This window comes from Phyllostomus discolor, chromosome 1 (genome assembly GCF_004126475.2).
Source record: "Phyllostomus discolor isolate MPI-MPIP mPhyDis1 chromosome 1, mPhyDis1.pri.v3, whole genome shotgun sequence".
Lineage (NCBI taxonomy): Eukaryota > Metazoa > Chordata > Mammalia > Chiroptera > Phyllostomidae > Phyllostomus > Phyllostomus discolor.
In genome coordinates, this window is record NC_040903.2 from 83,194,841 (window position 1) to 83,217,851 (window position 23,011).

Genomic DNA, 23,011 nt, shown 5'->3' on the forward strand with positions numbered 1-23,011 from the left:
GGCCCTCACCGTTCCCACACGGACCTGCATTGTAAAGGCTTTTCACTGCGCACTGCAGTTTTCAGGCATCTCCTCAAATGTTTAAGTCCAGATATTTGCTCCTGGAGAGAGAGATTTCATATGCATTTTAGTTTATAGTCCAGTAAAAACCTCATTAATTCACACTATGGTGAAGGCATATCTGAAGTAGTTGAATTAATGAATATTCAAAATTCATTATATCCCGTTCCTCTTAAATCCACACTTACTCATTACTATAGTGTTTATAAATGGAGAATTTCATGATTCTGCTTTAATTAGTATATGTGTTAGAACAAATACATGTTGCGTGTATATAATTGTATTGAGTTTACTTTCTTTTGCAGGGAGGAGGTGTAGAGTTTCTCATAAAAAACTATGTCCTTAATTAGGTTAAACTGACTCTTGTTTATATTATTGATTTGCTTAGTAATCACTTTCTTGGGGGTAGGGAGCGGGGGGATTCAACTTTAACCAGACAAAAGAATCCCAGATTTCAAATTGATAAAGTCCAAAATAAATAATCTGTACCTTTAAAAGTATTGTTATATAGCTTTAGACTTCCAGTTTAAGTAAAATTATTTTTAAACAAATTAAGATAAAATATGTTAAAATATATAAGATGTTAACAATTTAAAATGTTTTATGAGCTGTATTTCATATTATGCATTTAAAACTCAAGATTGGAAATTCCCTTTATCAATTAAGACTCTTGAAACTAGAGGAACTGAGCACGGCCAGCACAGTTGGATGGTCAGCATTGGTTCACAAAGCTGCAAAAACACTGAAAAATACTGTGTCATGGATCTTAGAAATGCCACAGTTGTAGAAGTGTGAGTTCTGTAAGTGAAGGGGATATTAATACAGCAAACTTATATTTATTGGGTTATTATTATTTATTTATTTATTATTTGGGTTTTTAGAAATTTGCCCTTCAAATTTGCAATATTTATTCACTTATTTGTTTATTGAATGACTTTTATTGAGTGCATTTTTATTGCCAGATGTGTGTAATGAATAAAAAGCTTAGAAACATCATAACTTTTGCTCCAATAACTCTTTGTTGAACTCAACCTGAAGAAATAATTTAAAAGGGAATGTAAATATGTATATACAGAGATTCATGTCATATGGAGTAATAGTAATCAACCTAAATCTCCGAAGGGGAGCTGACTAAATAACGGATAGTCCTCTGATGGGATATTCAAACACTCGAGGAGTTTTTAACGTGGACAAAAATCCTAAAGATCTAGATGAGTATCGCAGATGATTTCAGTTGTCCAGGTCTGGAGGAGATTCCCGGATTATGCTGATGAGCAGTCACTGCGATTGTGTGGCTTTTTCTTTGGGAGAGGAGACAGGAGCTGGGCATCCATTATTAACTGTCGACCTGTGGTTACTTTGCAGTCAAATAAAGTGCCCGTGGTGCAGCCATCCCATGCGGTTCATCCTCTCACCCCCCTCATCACTTACAGCGACGAGCACTTTTCTCCAGGATCACACCCGTCACACATCCCATCAGATGTCAATTCCAAACAAGGTGAGAGCCCTGCCCTCCCGGGCCTTTTTCAGTTAAGGAGGAGCCGTGCCTCATCAGTGTGAGGGACTGTACAGGTGCCTTCGCTCCATGTCCCTGAATGGACCCAAATACATTTGTAGGAGACAAGAGTAATTTATGCGATAGCAATTTTTAATAAGCCATAAGAATTTGTTGTTGCTTCTTTTATGTTTCAGGATTTAAAAAAAAAAATAAGACAAAAAACCTAGAAGGGTTATTTTCAAAGTGACAGCTCTGAAATCTAGGATCCACAGTATAATCCAATTCAGTTATACAAATATACTGAACATTCAATCCTGGGTGGCCCCTGTACTTACTCATTTACTTCAGCATGTACTAGGTGTTGATGGTAGTGTTAAAAGAAATGTTAGAAAAGGGACAAAGTAGGAGATTTTTACTTTCAAATGTTACCTTTTTGACCCTTTAGTGATTGTTTTGGTTTCAATTATATCCCTGTTAGCTTTTGTCCTTGTTTGTTATCTATCAGCACCAACTTAGATATAAGTGACAAAGTACAAAACCATAACATGAATATGACTTCTCTACACCATTCGCAAGCTCTGTTTCTGTGTCACTTACAGAAAAACACACAGCACAGAGGTCTGTGAAGTCGGAACCCCGAGAGGTGGGGTGGTGGCTGTGGGGCCCAGGGTCAGGCCCTCCCGGCCTGCTGCCACCACGTGCTGGGTGCACACCGAGGATGGGCTGACCCACAGGGTGGCCTGTAGTCTCTCCCTGTGCACAATGCACTTGGACCTCAAGGGAGTTCTCAGGAGTTCGAGATAAAAGATCCCACATACCTGAAACTAATATAATGTTGAATGCCAACTGTACTTGAAAAGAGAGAGAGAGAGAGAGAGAGAAATAAGTAAAAGAGCTGCTAAAACCAAATGAAGGCAGAGAATAGAAAGCACCTCACCATTTTGATCTGAAGTGGGTAACAAAATTTATGAAGTTTGTAAAAAAGAGTGGAGTTCAGAGGCTGGGTGTTTTTAGGTTAAAGACTGAACGCCTTCATTTCCCTCCCTGGTTAACATATGCAACTTATTTGAGGGCCTAGTTACTGCTGGACTTCGACTTGAGTGGAGCCCAAGCACCTTTATGTAGAAAAGGTAAGAATCACCTACACAGAGGTTTCCAGATTTGCCTCTGTCTTAGTCCTCATCTCTAGTTCCTTACTTCCTTTACCAAGGACCTCTAAAGAATAAGAAACATCAAAGACCGGTCTGGGATTTATGGTGAGGATGGGAACTAAGGCATTTTAGGAAGAAGGCCAACTTTGAGAGGGAGGCCACGATTGCGACCTTAGTCCTGGTGAGTTTGAGATCTCGGAAGGGAAACACGAGGTGGGCGATTTAAATGCCCCAGTCCCAGAGCCTCGCTAGAGGTACACACTTGGGAACTGCAGAGGTGTGGGCGACAGTTTAAAGTAGATATAAAAACTCAGGCAAGCTATTAACAAAAAGAACCCAACAGTATACTTTACTAAGTGTTTAACTATTTATTTATTTAAGTTACATGGTGCTGTCTCTGTCCTAGGCCCTGTTCTAAGTACTTCAAAATGAACTTATTTAAAAGAATAATGTGTGTTGGTTTAGTAGTTTTTCTCTTAAGAATTCTAGGACAGCTCCATTTTTTAAAAAAAGACAAGCTCATGAGCAGCTACCAATCTATTTTATCTTCCGTTTCCATCACTTCCGGCCCGGCCACCTTACCTTGTTTTGCCTGACCAGTTGTAATTATATCATTGCTTCTCAAAACTTTTTTTTTTAATGAACCCTCCAGAACTTGAGAAGGCCCAGTGGGCAGGACCAAAAGTTGTCTGTTTACAGTTTCTTTGAAGACTTTATTTCATCCTAAAAACTTGTGTTATTTTTGTGTTCTACTCCATACACTCTTTGTGTAGCTTTTAATGTAAAGACCTTTTGAATTACTTTTTGACCTGTATTTCATGCATCTCATCACCATGTCTCTCGGGATATGCAAACTTTGATTTGAAAAGAGCAAATTTACGTGATTTTGAATTTATATTTTTCCATTTGAGTACATTCATCACTGAAAAAAAATAACAGTGAAAAAGCATACTAGGTTTCTTGCTTTCACTCCCTTTCCCCTTCAGTCTGCCTTTTGGCTTTATCACGTAGCACAGCTAGTTAGAACATGGTACTGAGGCCAGAGTCACCGATTTCACAGGTCGCAGGGGGCTGGTTAGCTTTTTTTAAAAAAGAAAAAAAAGAGTGGCCTGTTCATACTCTAATACTAGATATAACCATCCAATAAATATAAACTGTTTGTCAGCAGAAACCATTTGCATTTGTAAAAACATATCTTTAGATTAATGTTCCATTAGGAAGCACATTAGTTTTGACCTTTCCCTCAGTGTGTTGGTGGGGGTGGGGGGGCGCGTATAGGTGTAGAAAAAGAAAAGGAAGATAATACCAATCATTTCATTATGTCTGGTAAAGATGGAAAAGAGCTTTTGGTAAATGGTAAAAGGAAAGAGTTTTTAGGAAATACTGGGTTTATATACCTATTTATATCCTTGTAGTCTTCATTGTATCCTGATAAATAACAACAAAGACATATCACTTACTATATACTGAGCACTTTTCTGTATTACATATATTAATGCATTTATTCTTCACAACAACCCCTATTCCATTTTTATTCTGATTTTATAGAATAATAACAACTTCCTCAAAGATATGTAGTCGAGTGGCAAAATTGATGTAACCATACAGTCTGACTCCAAAATCACTTCATTTTTATTTACCAGTTACTTATAAAAGATTAAAAATTTTTAAGGCTATGTTGTGTATAGCCTATAGCACATAGTAAGTGTTCAATAAATACCAGTTAAATGAGTGATGATAAATGTATCTTTAGTAGATACACTTCTACTCCACAACAGAGTTGGTGTAGTCACATACTTGTAGGAATCTTAAAGAGGATCTTAAAGCAACAATAAGCTGTTTAGCAAACACAGATCTATTTTCAGCTCATGTAATAACCAAAGCCGCATCATGTACTTGTATGTACCTGCAAAATGGTTGATGATGCTGACCCAGCATGGGGAATGGGTCTGTTTAAACTGTTTTTTTTTTCACTCGTTCATTTGTTCAGTCATTCAGCAGCATTTATTGAGAACCTCCTGTGGAGACAACCATGGTTTGATGCATTGACTGGTAAAACATGGTTTCTTTTCTAAGAAGTATTTAAACTCATGCAGGAAATCCTTTGCACAAACTAACGATAAAACAAAATGAAGAACATCTTTATTACCATGTTAAAAGTACAAATAAAATCTTGTAGATGTAAAGAAGAAAGAGATTTCTCAAAGCTATAAAAGTTAGTATTCCATGGGAAAGGGATATTTGAAATATGAGCACAATTTTAGTAGAAACAGTCAAATTAAATGACTAAAATAGGAAGTAGCATGTAGCAGGTGCTAAGTAAATGTTAGTTTTCTCCTTCCTCCTTCAGAACAGTAAAAGTAAATCCAACTAATTTATATACTTTGTTCTGCTGAGTTACTCCTACACAGAGTCACTGATGTGTTCTAAGCATGTTCAGAACAGGGAGTAACATGGGGAGCAAAGTTTTCAGCTTATCTGCTTAGAGGCATGTGATTGAAGCAAGTCAACTGCCCGTGTCCCAGTGCCGAGAGCCCAGGACAAATGTGTGTGTACCCCACCAGTCACTGCCCCTCCCTAACCAAGGGGTTAAAGGAGACAATTCAGGTAGTCTCTCACCTCTAACCATGACTTTTGAGTTTGTATTTTCACTAAGTTTCCAAAGTCCTTCTCAGCTGGTCTGGTTTTTATTCTCAAAACTGAGTGATCCCCCTGTAGACCCTGAGGTCTGGGGAGGTGTCTCAGGTGAGGGTGCCGGCCTGCTGGGAAAGTCCTCGGTGACCCTGACAGGTCATGAATGCCACTGTAGGCTCCCTTAGGGTCACCCCTGCTGCTCAGACCTGGCCAGACCCAAGAAAAAAGTCCAGAGTATGAAATTTGGGGTCTACTGTGACCAAAAGAAGCAGTACATTTAGCCAAAAAAAAAGGAGATTTGAAAAACATTCTTTTAAAAACAGCAAAACATAAGATGATCATGTAAAAACATGTAAACTCTCTACTGAGGGAGAGATTAAAGACCTTTCTCCGTCCTACCTACTTTCTACAATTGAGAAATAGATTGTCCTAACTTCAAAGCCAAATAAATATCAACTTCAAAGGCAACATTTCTTAAGTCATTCCCATATGTTTAAAGCCTTCCGTATCTTTTAAGATTCAAATGAAACTCATAACCAATTTGAACAGTAGAAAAGCAAGATACAGAAAGAGCATCTTCCATGTGCTCACCCAATTCCACATACTGGCCAATCAATATATTTACAACCACCGAATGCATCTTCTAAGTCCTCAACTACGAATGTGTGCTTCTATATGGAAATGCCCTTATAAAGTCAGAGTAGCTGTATGAGAAGACTGTTGTAGCTTTTTTCTATTCAGAATCACTCCCATTTCTCCAAATATATTGAATGTATTTGTGCTAATATTGTACATTTTTATACATGTGTCTTACCCCTTCTTTTCTGTACCCAAGGTAAGATACAAACAAAGAGATGTCATTTGGGACTAGGATTAGGTATAATCTTTAGGTGGTTTTGACAGTTAGAGGAGAGTGTACTCCAGGGAGTGTGAGCTCAAGAAACAATTTGGTGGCTCTCTCATTGTCTGTGGAGTACAACTAATCCAGAACAGCTTGACCTTGGAGCGCAGAGGACTCAACTTGATGAAGAGCTTTGTTGGAGCTGAAGTGGCAGAGACCAAATGAATCATATCAAGTGTGACCATTATGGGGCTGAAGATGATTCCTAATTAATCTTTGATTCTCTGAGGCATCACATTTCCCAAATCTGTGTGTCCATAAGGGAGCCAACACAAATATGAAAGTGGCAATTTACCTAATCCTTGAGCACATGGCAGGCCATCTCCTTAGAAAGGGCTCCCACTTCCCGTTCTACACAGAAACAATGGCCTAATGTTTTCTTAGCCAAATGCAATGATGCAGGAAAACTAATTTAAAAGTCTTATTTTAATGGCTTTTATTAGCAGCATATTTACTCTTTCAGGAATTCCTCAAGATGTACTGTTTTAAAACCTGTTTTCTCAAATGTTGAAATTTGAAAAGATAGCAAACTGACTTCTGTTAAACAGATCAGATAAATAAATGTTGTTTCATTCTAGATCATAAGAAGTACGGCATAAAGCATTTTGTTGCCTTTCTGTTGCTGTAAGAGTCAAATGTCCTGTGACTCTGAGCACTCTACCTCTCCATTTTTTTTAATAGGCATGTCCAGACATCCTCCCGCTCCTGAGATCCCCACCTTCTACCCGCTGTCTCCGGGTGGTGTTGGACAGATTACCCCACCTCTGGGCTGGTAAGACCCTTCCTGCAAACTGCAGCCAGGCACTCGAACACATGTTCTGCTTCCCACTTAGGGAAATTAGCTTTATGAATGATAACACTTGTGGACTTGAGGAAGCTTTACAACAACAGGCAAGGTGGCAACTTTATCTCATTTCAATTTAGAAGATTAAAAAAAACACACAGACTTTGAAATGGATTGAATCCGTTTGCTTATATGTGTAGAAAATGACTGTAGCATTTGCTTTGAAGCTTATGGTTGTATGGATTCAATTTGTGGCTTTGGGCATTTGCTATGCCTGTACAAAGTTCTCAGTGTGGTTTTTCTTTTCTGTTTTATTTATGAAAACTTATATTTTTGAAAGAAACTAAGACACACTGAATATCTACAAGTATGTACTATCTTTGCTTATAAATGGCAAGTGATATAAATGACATAGAAATAGAGAGAAATTTTAACATAACAAAACCATCTTTTGAATTTTAATGAAGTAAGCTCCAGCTTGAGTTCAGAGAAGTAAAAAACTAATGTTTGGGCTTTTTCCACCCCCCAGAATCCTATTGCCCTTTGTTCATTCTAAAAAATTCTTAACTGTAGCCTTTAAAGTTTTCTAAATTATAAGGGTAAGGGAAAGGAAGTAGATCTTAGGAAGAAAGAATCATTTTCTGTAGTGTAACCTATTTTTATAATTTTACTGTGAGCACGCATCTCCCCCTGTTCCCACTCCTGTCCCCTGTCCACTCCTCCCTCCACAGTGCTCACGCCCTGGAAACAGCTCCGACTGGGGCAGAGCTTTCTCTCTCTAGCCAACTCTCTGCCCCTTCAGGCCCAGGTCATCGCCCCAGTCTCTCTACCTGGACAGCCTTATAGTGTCTCTTCTTCAGTGAGAAGGGGTCATCCTACCAGGGAGATTTCACCTCACTCTCTTTAGTGTTAGATCTCTTAGTCAATAACCGTTTGAGTTAATTGATTGTGCATACATGTTCAGTCCTACACCAATTGTCTGACACTAGTAGTTCCTTAGGGGCAATAATCCTGTGCTAGCAGTGTTGGTGGCAGGGGGAATAGGGGACGTTACAATGAAAAATGTGAGATGTGGGAAATGGGGGAAATGGACTTCTCAGAGTGGAGAGGAAATTATTCCAATGAACTCATTTTTTGACTCTAACATGGGGATGTGAGGGAAGGAGGAGCAGTGTTTTTAAAATATTTGTTCAGTCTCATATAAATATGAAGTTTTATTTCCTTCTTTTTTCTTTTTTCTGAAATTCTCAAAGATTCTGATAAAGAATCTGCTAACCTTCTCTGAAAGGAATATTTCACCATTCTCCAGGTTCTGTTATAGTTAATAAACATTTGTCACATGCCTAGTTTGTTCAAAGCATTCATGGGTTTGGAAGAGGGGAGGGGATACGGGTAATTCATGAACTGGTTTGTTTTTAAAGTTGAGGATGGGAGATTTTCTTCAACGCCAACAATACTTTGATTGGGTGGAGGGTAAGGAAGGCAGGCAGTTGGATAACTGAAGAAATGCCATGGTCTGTGGTATTCCAAAAATTCTATTTGAAACCTCGCCTTTCTCCCCTCATCAAACTCTTACTGCTGGTTGGTAACTCATGTTTTGTCATTGATGGGTTCCTTTCTTCTGTGACCTCAGGCAAGGTCAGCCTGTATATCCCATCACGGGAGGATTCAGGCAACCCTACCCATCCTCACTGTCAGTCGACACTTCCATGTCCAGGTAGGTGGAGGTGGAACCCGGGCACCCAGGACAAGTTGCTCTTCCTGCGCTTGCATCTTGTGCGCCTCTGCTTGCCTCTTGGTTGGCTAGGAGGGTGCGTAGCTCAGCCACGTGTCTGTCTGCGCAGTGTGCCTGGCTCCCACACTAGGTGTTGTAGAGATTCCTGGGTAGGAGCCACACTCTGCACCCCCACACCAAGCACCAGCCACACCCACCAGGGGGATGGACTCAGCCACAGGGGCAACTGTGCCTCAAGAAGACTTCACTGGCTGCAGGATGTGACACGTCCCAAAATGGACATCATAAGAGATTGTTATTCAAAATATGCTGGGGGAGTGGTAAAGGGGAAGGTAAAGACTGGTTTGGTTTGAGTTCTACCATTTACTTTCTTTGAGGAAAGTTGTATCGGTTTAACGTGACAGTGTTTGAAAATGCCCAGTTAGTCTAGAGCCTTCCTGGACCAAGGCTGTCGGAAGAGAAAGAATGGTGCTTTATCGGCCATCAGGCCTTCGGGGTCCTGTCCTAGTGTGTGAATCAGGCCCTGTGGGGACACAGTGCCGGCGAAGCTCTGTGAGGTCTGCCGCCACCCTGCTCTGTGTAATGCTTGCTTCTGGAAAGGATGGCTTCTGTGCCCTGTGCTTGACATACACACATTTGTGGTGTATCATCTGTGTGTTTGATGTTGCTTTTCCAAGGGATCTAGCATTATTGTGCCAGAGTCAAACTTTTGGGTTAGTAACTGGTTGTGAATCTTTACTTTTTATGTAGGTATGAAATTCACAGTTTCTGTGGTGAATTTCAGATGAAAAAAAAATGTTTCTTTAGCAAATTGTAAATCTAGCCAGGTGGAAGGAGATGAAATTAATATCCTTCTCCTAAAATATATTTTTACATTTTTCAACATTGTGAGAACCGTCTGATGACAGGAGTTTCTCACAGGCATCAAGTATTTTTGCAAATGGTGCATTAGCAAAGGATTATTATTTGCTCAAATATTTGTATTTTTACCATGCCACCTTAATTTTTAAAAATTTGTTTCCAAAATATTACATAGCCAGGCAGTCCTTCCGTCCTTCCCAGATGAAGGAATAAATTGTACGGGCTGTGATGAAAGACCTGAGAATGTTGTTCTTGCTGAATTAAATGTTTACTTTAAAATAGTTTGAAAAAGCAAAGAGTTCTAAAGCATAACCAAATTTATCCAAAGCTCTTGTTGAAAGTAGTCTTTATTTATTTTATTTTTCTTGCATGGCAGTTTCCCTCCTTTGTGTTGGATGGTGGTGGATACTTTGAGATTATTTTTTTTATACTCTGCACGCATATTTAGGAAAAAGCCTTTGTTCAGCGAGTGCAGTTTTTACCTTGATGTAGAACTGTACGTATTCTTCCCTTTGATTAAACCCTTCCCTTAATTTTGTTATCAGTTTTCCATAAGGCTAGATCTCTCAAACATTCTCTGTAGAAAATTACTTTGGGTGATGTTAAGGGCAACCTTGTTAAATTGGAGGCTGAAAAATATCTTCCTGTCCCTTATTTTCTCAATTGTTCTCTCCTAATATTAGTAAAGAAGCCAACAATATGAGAAGACTCTTAAAGTGATGGTTTCACTGGGAATATAGGCAGAGGTTTTTAAATGTAATTTCTTCAGCTTTAATTATAAAAATCTTTCAAAAGCTAAATCTTAATAAAGTGTTATATTTCCAATATAATTGTTATTACTGGAACTACTTGAAAACTGCTTTGCAAGAAAAGTGACTCAATTTTTTTTTTCCTTTATCCTCTGGCCTAGAGCATCCTGGGAAAAATGCCAGGTTCTACTATTAGTTTGGGGGAAAAAATGTTTTTATACAAGCAATAATTATAAATGTTTTGCACCTGAACACAGAAAGGAACGAAATTCTCAGCCCGCTCTAATTTACGGTTAATGTGTCCGTGTGCAACTGCCAGGAGCAGTTAGTGGATTGTTTCAAAACTCCATCCGGCCTTTGCTCCCGCAGCCACTAGCACGTATTGCTCTTCTCTTTCCTTCTTCCAGGTTTTCCCATCACATGATTCCTGGTCCCCCTGGTCCCCACACCACTGGCATCCCTCACCCCGCTATCGTGACACCTCAGGTCAAACAGGAGCACCCCCACACTGACGGCGACCTGATGCATGTGTAAGTATGCGGTGGTCTCCCCTGTGAGTGCCTGAAGACCCTGAGGATTTAAACGGAGTTTCTCCTTCACTGTGGTTGAACCTTCTCCTTCTCTTTTAGTATGGAAACCAGTGTAGCTCTGCTTTGAAAACTCTGCCCCTAATTGGCTTGATTCTCACTGCCAGCTGGTTGTGATTCTCAGACTGGAAAAAAGAACAGACCTCAAAAGGTTAAGGAAACCTCACCAAAATGGAGTGATGTTCAGGGCACAGGCATTGGATACCTTGAGCCATGTAGCCAACACTACCAGATTTCAGTGGGCTCTGACGGTTGGGAGCCCCTGGTGGTCCCTGAAGTGGACAGGAGAGTTCAGTGCATGCCCAGGAGGAACGTCCCTGTTTCCAGGCTTTCAAAGCACAGAAGTCAAGGGAAAGGGGCAAAGCCACGCAGGATGGGCCCTGGCTGTGTACATGAGCCAGGGGCTAAATTCCTTGAAGAATTTAGGAATTGAGTTTTTTAATGTAGGGTTTGCAGACAGGGACAGAAAGGTAGGGTAGCAAGAAACTCAAGATAGTCTACAAAATCCCTGTGAATGTAGCCCGGGCTGGTGGCTCAGTTGGTGGGTGTGTTGTCCCATAAACTGAAGGGCCGAGGGTTCAATTTCTTGGTCCGGGCACATGCTTGGGTTGCGTGCAGTTTTGGTCCCAGGTCCCAGGTGAGTGCAAGAGGCAATCATCCCATCCATCAGTGCTTCTGTCCCCCCCCTCCTCCCTCCCTTCCCCTCTCTGTCTTAAAAAACAACCAGCCAACCAACCAAACAACCAAACACACAAAAAACATCCTGCAAATGTAGGCAAAGACAACATGCATTTGTTTGGAGGAGAGAGTCTGAAGTTTCATTAGCTCTTCAACTGCCTCCTACACGCACCACCCCACTTACCCCCCCCCAAAAAATTAGGAACCTCATCTGAAAGAGGAGTGGACACTTACTTACACTATAGGGGCAGCTTTTCCCAGGTGACCCAGTTGCTCAGCCTCCAGGCCCTAATAGAGCAGCTCTACACACCCTTTTCCATTTTGTGTTAAACACTTGTGTAGCCCCAGGCAGACTTTCGCTAACAGAAGGAAGGATACTCACCAAGAGTTGCTCTCCTGAGTTGACAGTGTTCAGGCTTGTGGAGAGCTGGAGGGTTGCCCCAGCCCAGGTTTGACTGGTGATGTAAACAGATGCTCTGCTTCTCTCCTCCCCCTTCCGGTCTCTTCCTCGTGCTGCGCACCCCTCCTGCAACACCACCACACCTGCCTTTTAGGAAGCCTCAGCATGAACAGAGAAAGGAGCAGGAGCCAAAAAGACCTCACATTAAGAAGCCTCTGAATGCTTTTATGTTATACATGAAAGAAATGAGAGCCAATGTCGTGGCTGAGTGTACCTTGAAAGAAAGTGCAGCTATCAACCAGATTCTAGGCAGAAGGGTAAGTAGTGGGATGGTAAATAAATGTTTATGGGAACTGTGGAGCTGCTTCATTAAAACCTGCCCAAATGCACTTGCGTATCAGGTGGTCACAGTGTGTGTTTGGGGAATCACCAGGCACTTTGGGGAGTAACAAAGAGAACAGGCTAAGTGATAATCTTTCGGAGGATTAAATGATATAAAGCATTATAAACAACTTAGATTGTACCTGGCACATAAAACCTTCCTGGAAATGATAACCCCTTTTCCTGTTACCACTCTGTAAACAACATTATTTATTGTCTTTTATGTGCCAGGCACTGTGGTTAGGCAATTAGATAATAATTGCTGAATAAAATATATACGGTCCTTGTCTTCATGGAGTTTAAAGTTTTGTGACATGATACTGATATTAGGCAAGTAATTACTTGATAAATGTGTAATTAAAAATGTGATGTATACCATGAATGTAAAGAACAGCTTCTATGAGAAAGACCAGCAGGAGGCTGGGGACACACTGTGTAAGCTGAGACCTGAGGCATGAGTGGGGGCTCACCAAGTGCTGAGGGGGGAGGCGGGGCTCTCCAGATAGAGCCCGAGCCTGCCTGCAGACTCAGGCCTGAGGCAGGAGAGCCCCGAGCCTGCATAGAGAGCAACGGAAAGGCCTTGGCCGACCAGGGTGCTTCTGGATGAACCCTGGCAAGTGTGGCCACATTGCCCACGACAGAAGCAGATCTGTGTTATTCAGAAGCTTTAAGTGGAAGAATTTATATGAGCCAGAGAAATCTTTGTTCTAGCAAAACCACTGTCTGATTCTTAAAGTGTACTGGGCCAGGTTTCTGGATTGCCCCTTTTCTTTTCACCCCTTCTGTCGCCCTTTCTAAGATATTTTTGTGAGCACATATTATGTACCAGGCACTAGGCTGCCACTAGGACAGACTCTAAGATTTTTGTGATCCAACCACCAGCCAAAAGGCTAGTCAGTTTTTTCAGGTATTTGTTCTCAAGATTGAAATGTTTTTAGTTAGGTATCTGAAGAGTGGTGAAAAAAATTGAATTTTCTAATTCAAATAACATTTTCTATGTAGTTACATTGTAATTTTAGAAAAGGTCCATCATAGTTGTTGATGCCCAACATAAATGTGTGGTGGTTTCTTAATTACGCATGTGTGTATTTGATTTTGCAACCTCTCAAGAAATTCATGATTCACAAATGAACATTCACTTATGGAGGTCTAACAACCTTTGTGGAACTCAGAGGACCGTGTATCAGCTGTTATTGATGATGATTTTTACCATGTTTGTTACAAACCTAATGCATTTCGGCATTCATAAGAGAAAGCATTGAGGAGATTTCAGGCCGAGAGAAGTGGGCTTTCTTGCATTATCGATTCCTGTCGAGTAGCAAAAAATGCCACTATTTCCAATCTGCAAGACACCAGGGTTTCAGGGTTAGGGTGCGGCGACAGATTATAGCTTTTCGGTGCCCTGCATACAATACTCTATCTCCCTGTGGATTCTTAAACACTTAATAACAATAATTACAATGATTTCCCAAGCTAGATCATAGCAGATGAATGATTCCCATCATCTTTGAAGAACTCTGCCTTAAAAGCTTAGAGACTGATGACCATTTCCCCTGACCCTTTAAAAGAAGAAACCAGAGGAAAAGAGTTAATGTTCTCATTTCAGCTTGTGTAAAACTCTTAGCTTTTTTTTTTCTTCCTTTTTTGAGTTAAAGATCCCCTGTCCCTCCAGCAGGAATTCTTTTCCTTCTCAAGAGAGTATAAGTAAGGCTATGATATGGAGGTATGATTCCTATTTTTAATGCACGTTTCCCACAATTGCTACTTTCTCAGCTCCCTTAACAACCCCCAGATCGGAGCATGTGTCCTACGGGATGGTTCTCATTTGGGGTCTCTCTCTGTCTTTGATTTGGACACCTGTTTCTATTTATAGGTCTCTGAGATCTTTGATTAAGATCAGGTTTTCTGTCCTTTCATAACTCCCCTCTGGCAGGGTAGTCCTTGCTAGTTCTTTAAAGTTCCTGGCTTTAAAAAGATGAAGTTTTACACTAGGATAATTATAATTCTTAAAAGTGGAACTTCAACCTCTGAACATTATATCTTTTGATTTTTATGCAACTTTACTGTATCTCTAAAATAGAAATGTTCATTCATACGAATTAATCAGTGTTTTTCTTTGTTTTATAAATAACACAAATCTTACTTTAAGATGAACTTTTTAAAAGACCTTCCAGGCTATTAAAGGAAGTCTTTTTACTATAAATGTATTCTCAGGATTTTTAAATCTTGAGACTGTATAAATTTCTTCAAATTAAGTGGGTATTTTCTGAACAACTTGGTAAAATCTTGACAATGAAACTTAATTAAAAAAATTAGCTCTTAATTTTTCTGTAAGCAAAAGTGATAGAAAAGCATTTTTAGTATGTTGTATTTCAGAAATTCCTATAAAGAAAGATCAGCTTTCTGGTGTGTATGAAAGTTTATTTTTGTTTCAGTGCAAAACTTTACTACCATTTGACCTACTGTTTTACTCTGGTAAATGATCTTTTATTTGTGAGTAGATTTTGTGCATTAGAAATATCAGGAAACTAAAAGCAATGGAAAATGCAAGCAAATAGTTGCTGACCTGCTTTTTCTCCTTGCAGTTGCTCAGTTTTATTCGCTCAGGTCTTTTTATCAACCCATTTTCTCCTTTAACTGAAAAATGCCTGATTATTTGGGTAGAAGACCCAACTTCCCAAATCTTGGGAGATAAGTTGTTTTTTTTTAAAAAAAATCCTCACCCAAGGACATGCTTGTTGATTCTAGAGAGAGGGGAAGGGAAGAAGAGAGAGAGGGAAAGAAGCATCCATGTGAGGGAGAGGAGCATCCACATGAGGGAGGAACGTCCATAGGTTGCCTCTCACACGTGCCCTGACCAGGGACCGAACCAGAAATTAAACCACAACTCCTTGGTCTACTGGACGATGCTCTAGCCATCTGAGCCACGGTGGCCAGGGTGAGACATAAGTTTTATAAAACTTATTTTAGGTTTTCTTAGCAAGTTATAAAGCTGCCATAAATTATATAAAATTCTGTTGCTATATTGTGGTAGCATAATTACTTGTCAAATGAATAAACAAATTTATAAAGTAAGACTTTTTTTGTTACTTTATTTTTTATCTTTTTTTGTTCCTCTTTGTTAACACTCTGCCTCCTGCCAGTCACATTTACTTAATATCAGATGTGTGTAAACATTAATGACTAGTCTTTTCTTAAAAAAAGGAAAGAAAAAAGAAACAATTAAGGCTGCCCTCTTCATTGCATGCAGTCCGTTTCTCCCTGTGAAGGTCTCAAGCACCAAGCGAGGCTCTCAGCTTTAGGAAACCTGTGGTTTGAGAGAGGACATGTAACTTTTCTTGCCTGGCTCCCACTTCCCACAGCTGACCCAGAATGGCTCCTTCCTAGGCTCCGTTTGACTTACTGTGTTTACTCTGCTAGTACAAGGAAAAGAACTGGGTCTTAGGTGTTTTTTTCTCCCTCAACAATTTTTTAAGAAAAACGTATTACCTGAGTTAGGTTCAGGCCAAGTCCCGCTGTGTGTTGTACTTCTTAATTTCACACTGCACTTCTGCAGCGATTGAGAAAATAAATCATGTACCCTGTCCAACACAGAGGCCTTGGGCTTTAAGGGACTCTCAAAGGAAATGGAATTAGTGACCTCCTGGAGGCTGGAGTGGTGGGTAGGCTGTGTCAAAAGGTGCTTTCATGCCCCTCTCCTCTCGAGATCCGTGGGTGTTTCTGTTTCCCACAAGGAAAGCTCAGGGAAATGGAAACTCCAGGGCTGGGGCCAAGTGCAGAGGACCTAGACCACGCCTCCTCCTGGAGAACTCCCGTCAGCCTCTCTCCCTCGCTCTTCCTTCCTTTCCTCAGTCCAGCCACGCCTGTCTTTGTTTTGTTGTTTCCCCCCCCCCCCCCCCTTGGGTCAAGAACAGGGGAATTAAAACCTATATTCAGGCCGGACGTGAATAAGAACGACTCTCCCAGCCATGACTGGAAGGAGTGAAGTGGGAAGCTCCACACTCTAGAGCTGGGGAGAACAGGAGCCGGCCCCCGGCTCATCCAGAGCGCGGCTGCGGAATGTATGTGTGCGCGAAGGCACGCCTGCCCATGGGCAGGCTCGGGTCCACTCTTGCAGCTGGCCAGTGAGTCCCCCAAAGCTCAACCAACTCTCCTGGAAGGTTCTGTTGACAGATCCCAGCACTGAGGAAGTAGGGAACGTACTTGAAAACTGCCTACTGGGAGGTGGGGCAGGTGTCTGGGGCAAGTTGTGTGCAAATGTACGCAACACAATGTGCAAATACAAGCTGCCTAAAATCTCAAGTGGATACCCTGCCTGTATGAGCTATTTCACTATATATGATATATGTTGGTGATATAAAGGGGAAATGGAAAGTTTGCAGGGTATCAGCCACCGTATTCTCCAACGTAGGTACTACAGCCTCAAATTCTAGATGGCACAATAAGCTTAGACAACGCTTCTTAATGTCCATCAGAAGGAAGTGAGAAACGGTCACCATGAAGTGTGCATGTGTGACTGTGCAATGTTATCAGTGTCGTCCTGTAGACAGTTAGTGTTCACCGAAGCGTGAGGAGAGCAGGGATAGACTGAGACAGGTTCACTTCTGGTGTCTTGCTTTGTAGAGACAGAATCAAGTGACGAAGCTTTTGGGCTCTTCCTAGGACAGTGTGGGAGAGTGTCCGTGTGAAGTGAAGACGTATCTGTGGAAGAGACATGTAGAAACTATCATATTTTGCCTAAATAAGTGGTAGTAAGGCTCAGATATCAGAATATGCTGCAAACTATGAAAAGGGTTAAGCTGGGCATTGAGGTTCAGCAGTGAAAGTTCTTTTTAATTTATATTGGAGATGAGAAAGTGTAGGTGACAGGTCATTTACTCTGGGTACTTGATTGACTTGGATGAGTTTCATGCGACATCAGAGAACAGAAGAGAGAGCCCAAGTTCGAGTGTCTCACTAACCACCAGACTCCAACTGGATTTCTGACGCACTTGGTCTTCCGCCATTTAAAAATAAATCTACGTTTAAACGCATAACATTTTCATTCTTCAATGTTTGTAACATGAACTTTGTATTACTTTCTACTTTGCTTACTTTTATTTGTTTTTCCCCCTCCCCTTTGTGTTTCAGTGGCATGCCCTCTCCCGTGAAGAGCAGGCTAAATATTATGAATTAGCGCGGAAGGAAAGACAGCTACATATGCAGCTTTATCCAGGCTGGTCTGCAAGAGACAATTATGTAAGGCCCTCTGCGTATTGGCCCCTGTCTGCTTTGACCCCTCCTTTCTTTCCATGACTTTCATGAGGAAAATATGTTTTATAGTGTATTTTATGTCCTGTTTTTGAAAGTTAGTGGATGTTGTAATAAAGATTTCATGGGTATATCAAATGTCAAAAGCTTTGAGCTGTCAGTTTCTTTTTTTTTTTTGGCTATGAATTCTTTAAGTGAAACTTTTAAAATAAAAAAAACACCTTATGTTTACTTTCATCTTAAAAAAAAAACACCATATCATTAAAATGGTGGTGAAGATTTTTTTAAGCCCATAAACTCATCTTCAAGTCAACATTACTGATAACATTACCTTCCAGTATTTTTTCTGTGCCTGTTTTTATTTTTTACTTGAATGCATGCGTGTACATACCCTTTTGTGTCACGCTCTTATATATAAGCATTTTTTGTTATGATGTAGTATTTCTATATATCAGTCTTAATGGCTGTACAATATTTCATTGAGTGAATGGCACAATTAACCATTTCCCTGCTTTTAGACATTTAAGTTGACACCTTTTTTTAAACAATTGTAAATAATCCTACAATGAAAATATGTGGACGTAACAGTTTTTTGTATTTAGGACTATTATTTCTGTAGGATAGATTCACAGTAGTTGAATTGTTAAGTTCAAGTATATAAATATTTTAAAGGCTTTGATACATATTGTCAAATTGCTTTCTAAAAGGAGTATATTACTTTATAATTCTTATTTACATTGTAATCAAGTGACTACTTTGTCACAGACTAATCAATACTGGGGAGAATTTTTTTTTGTTTTGTATTGATGTGCATTGATGTCTATTATGTATTTCATTCAGAGTAGGCATTATTATATTTTTAAAGTTATACTCTAAGTGCTATATTTATATTACCAGTTATGTTACTGCTTTAGAGTGCGAACATCTTTCTAATGTAATCTTAATACAGCAAAGAATATTTCAATGTAAGTATATTATAAATAATATGTGATTGAGGGGAACAATTTTGATTATTTAAGCTTTTAATTAAAAAATTTGAAGATTGTTTCCATTTTCCATGTGAAACTAGCCTTCAAAATGAAGTGCCAGCTAAGACTGTCTTAAGTGAATGGCCCCTTTTCATAAAGGCCTGCGTGACATCATTAATCAATATGTGATTTAACATGTGGCCATTGCTGTGGATAGTCCTGTGGGGCTGTGTGTCTGAGGCCACTTGTCCCACACAAGGAGACACCAGGACTCTGGGACACATCGAGTCTGGTAACATGCCCCGAAGAAGAACTCACTACTGGGCAGGGTGTGGAGCAGAGCCCTTGGCTGCCACGGGACAGGGGGCTCCCAAGTCCGACTGTGCGCCACTTACGAGCAGCAGCTCATGGGCTACCTGAGTTGTTGTAACAACTACTGTGTGCCAATTGTGAAGAACTGTTGGAATGCCTTCTGTGTTATTTTCTAATCCTTATAGTACTCCTGTAGCATAAATAGTATTATTGCCTTTTACAGAGGAGGGTAACTGAGGAGTCGGGGAGGTTAGGGAGTTTGTCGGTGGCCGTGTGGAGGCTTGGGTGCGGTCACACCCAGGTCTCCCTGGCTGCACCGTCTCCGGAGCAGACTAGCGCAGCCCTCCGGTGCCTTCTTAAGAAGATGGCTTTCTCCCCTGAACTGGGATTCTCTTCTCTTGGCAACAATTAACATCTTCTGGGTAGAGCCTTTGATGGGTCCTTTAACTGGGAATCAGTTTCCCACCTAAAACCTTTCAAAAACGTCCTCCTGTGACCTTGTCCTGGATCTCTTTTGGACATGGTTTGGCTGAAGGGGAGAATGGACCCTCCTTCCCTGGCCCGTGGGAGAGCTTTGCTGTACTATGAATTCGTGTAGATTGAGTTAGCGTTGCTTGTTGAGTGAAGTTTCTGGTTCTGATCCTTAAGTAAAGAAGTTAGTTTTTACCTTTAAAAAGAGATGAAAGAAACATTTTCTCCATCTTTTTCTTTCCTCTTCTTTCCATGTGGAGAGATGGAAAGAAACTTTGAAAGAAAGGCAGTGTCATGGGAATTTACCTTAATTTTCCTTTGCCCATTTTTTAAAGAAAATTGTTTAGTATAATTCGATTTTAGGATCCTCTTGAATGCAGGAGAAACTCAGCTTTGTTGCCTACAATTTTTATAGTAAGTCAAAATAAGCCTGTTAATTAGTAAGGCGAACAAAAGTCAATCAAGTGATAGCACTTTAGCTAAAGATATTCTTTAAATAACGGTATAAGAATAATCTAAACTGGTCTTACCATATCTTAGCACTTAGTGTCAGAACTTTATCCTGATCCTCACTGAGGTCATACATACTACATATATCTCAGTGAGTTATTATGAAAATGTCCTATTCTATGGCATCATAGATTTTATAACTCCAATTTGTTTTCCTAACTTTTATAATGAAAGTTTTCATAAATCAACAACAATGCATGTGTTTTCTTAGGTGAGATCAACCAAATATTTATATTTCAAGAACCTTCAAATTTAGGGCTTAATAACCTCAGTATTAGGTATAATTTTATGAAAAATATTTTTATGTTTACCACACATTAATTTTTTGTATAAGTTGACATTAATACATCCAAGCTACTTATCTCCTGTTTACTATAACTGTATGTTCTCTTGAAACACCCGTCCCTCCCTGGAATGTAGTATAAGTTATTTCACAAAGGCCATAGTCACATGTCCCAGGCACAAGCTGGGAGGCAGAGATGTGCTAACTCAGGTGGCGCTCTGATAGGCCCAGGTGTGCTGAGGGACTCCGCAGCCCAGCACAGCACCAGGGGAGAGTGAGGTGGTGGCTGTGAGCTCTGCCTGAGGGCAGAGTGGGTTGAGACAGAGAAGGTTCCCAGAAGAGGTGACACTGGGGATGAATATTAAAGGACAAATGGAAGGTAGGAGGAGAAAGTGGGGAAGCTGGCTCCAGATATGAAATAAGCTCACAGTGCCTCGTGAAAACCACAGTGATTGCATTTGGAAGGGGGTGGCGGAGGCCTGTGAGACGCATGCTCTCCCTGTCTGCTCCCCTCCTCCAGAGCACCCTCAGTAGTCTTCACAACAAGGCTGCCGTTACTGATGCACACCGTTTCCCAGGGCTGCTAGCATCTGCTGGTTGCCTTAGTGTGTGTGAGGGCAGTTTCAGTCAACTTTCCAAAGCTTCATGGTTGCAATGGCAGGTCATGTGACATGCAGAAAAACTATACTGAAGTTTATAAAAACGTATGCTTTTATATGTTTATATGTATATTCACACAATATATTCAGTATAATTTTATAGTTTTATGTGTTGTTATTTGTTAAAGTGATTATTATAGCAAACATGAGGTAGAGATGTTGGATGTGATATGTGTTCTGTTACAGTTATTTGAAAGTACCAGCCTAATCCAGGTTGGTCACTTACTATTCATATAAATCAAATCTGTACTGTTTCTAGGCCCTATTACAATTATTTTTTGAGGGGAAAGTAACTATGATGAAAAACATAAAACTAGACCACTATAAATGGGACTTAAGGTTTTTAGTTTGTGATTAAGATGGCTTTGAAACATATTTAAAATTGCATGTGTATCCATGTTATTGTGTTTGTTTTCAGAAGCAAGCTCCTTAGTTTTCAGAAATAAGTCTTTGGAATTACCTTTAGTTTTCTCAAGCTTGATCTCACACTGTAACCCCTGTCCTTGGTCTCGCCACATCTATGCCGAGGGGACTGAGGGTCCTCAGTTATAACGTCCCAAACTCCTAATTGTGTGGTGGGACTCACAGTAAGGAGGTTTAGCACAACCAGGAGCAGAAGGTTGGACGGAGTGTGGTGGTCAGGAAGGAGAACTCTGCCTCCGAACGTGGGCTTTCCTCGAGGGCAAGGGTGTCCCTCTCCCAGCACGTGTGAGGCCGTGCTGCCTGCCACTGCCAGCGCTGCCGGTGTTCATACACATGAGGCCATAGAGACAAAGCTTACAAAGAAATAGGAATTCATTTTCTTCCTCTGGCTTTCTGACCGTTCCCAGGTGCAGACAGGGGGAGGGGAAGAGAGGAGGTGGGGAGAGAGAGATGCGAACACAAGGCATCTTTGTCCCTCTGCTGATGGGTCACCTGCCTGCATTTTTGTGTCGCGCTTACCCGTGTGTCCACAGCATGGGATGTGACACGACAATGTGCTGTCTTCTTCCAGGGTAAGAAGAAGAAGAGGAAGAGAGAGAAACTACAGGAATCGACATCAGGTAGGCCCCATGTGGCTTTTCGGCCAGTGCTCATGCCTCTGACAGCCACCTTTAAAGTAGTTTGCGTCTTTCTGTGTACACACTGCTTTATGCTGCAGCTGTAACTTGTGATACTTCTACTCCGCTTTTCCTCCTGAAATCCTTCAAAGATGTTTTAAGAGAACTTTCTTTTCAATGTGGCTATGTGAAGGTACATCTGAAGACTCCTCTCCCCAGCCCTGTCAGTCACCTGGAATCCTGGTTGACTGTGGTTGTTTGTTTTGTTTTGTTTTTGCTTCTTTGTCTTTGTTCTCTTTGCTTTATTAACACTTCGGTTCTTGTATTTGTGTAACTATAGTAAAATTTTTATGATGATTCTATAATATGCTGCCTTATATCCCCTTGAGAATCTCTTCTGAGGTTTAGGTTATTTAAAAAATATAAAACATAATGATAGGGTTTATCTTTCCTATCCATTAATTCAAGGCATCAGTCAGTGAGGTCCTATTTAGTTCTCCTTTTTCTTTCATTAAAAGTAAGGCCACTTGGACTGCACAAATAAAAATGGCTGGTATAAGAACCATAAAAAGTAAAGCGAACAAGTCCACGTGATGTTGTAGCTACTACGTATTTGGAATGTTCAAAAACCTCTTCAATAACAATTTGTTAAAGACACAATTTTCTGCAGGTACAGGTCCAAGAATGACAGCTGCCTACATCTGAAACATGGTAAGAACGACTCTCTGGCCCTACTGCTGACACTAGCTATGAACAAAGGCACTTGCTTGTGAATCTCCGTGCTCACACTGATGCCATTCCACATTGCTCCTCTGAAGAGGAAACGCCATCAAAATTAAATTAGCGCTTTAAAAAATCTGATGGTTTTTATACCGGCTATGTATTTGCAATATAGTATGCGTTTATCTCTCCCTTTCTTCCCCCTCTGCCCCTTTAATCTTTCTCCCTTCCCTTTTCCTTAATTCTCTTCTCACCCATTCCTTACTCTGAAGAGTGGCATACCTGCCTGCCTAAAACACAAACAAACAACAACACAGATCAGCAAGCAAAACTTGATTTCCCTCTGCACACCCAGAGCCAGGTGTGAGGAGCCCAGGCC

The 23,011-nt window shown here is 40.6% G+C and overlaps 1 protein-coding gene across 6 annotated transcripts in view; it reads left to right on the plus strand.

Moving 5' to 3' along the window:
• LEF1 (lymphoid enhancer binding factor 1) overlaps positions 1 to 23,011 on the plus strand; it is a 112,659-nt gene that overhangs the window by 76,486 nt on the left and 13,162 nt on the right. For 2 of the 6 annotated variants that reach the window (XM_028506465.2, XM_036025556.1), the window contains exons 4-11: positions 1,426 to 1,558; positions 6,926 to 7,016; positions 8,662 to 8,745; positions 10,781 to 10,903; positions 12,193 to 12,355; positions 17,550 to 17,657; positions 21,867 to 21,915; positions 22,583 to 22,623. In XM_028506465.2, the coding sequence (XP_028362266.1) occupies positions 1,426 to 1,558; positions 6,926 to 7,016; positions 8,662 to 8,745; positions 10,781 to 10,903; positions 12,193 to 12,355; positions 17,550 to 17,657; positions 21,867 to 21,915; positions 22,583 to 22,617 (786 nt within the window). In that variant the 3' untranslated portion in view covers positions 22,618 to 22,623. The remainder of the gene's footprint in view (positions 1 to 1,425; positions 1,559 to 6,925; positions 7,017 to 8,661; positions 8,746 to 10,780; positions 10,904 to 12,192; positions 12,356 to 17,549; positions 17,658 to 21,866; positions 21,916 to 22,582; positions 22,624 to 23,011) is intronic. The other 4 variants (XM_028506464.2, XM_036025549.1, XM_028506467.2 and 1 more) reach the window with 3 other exon arrangements.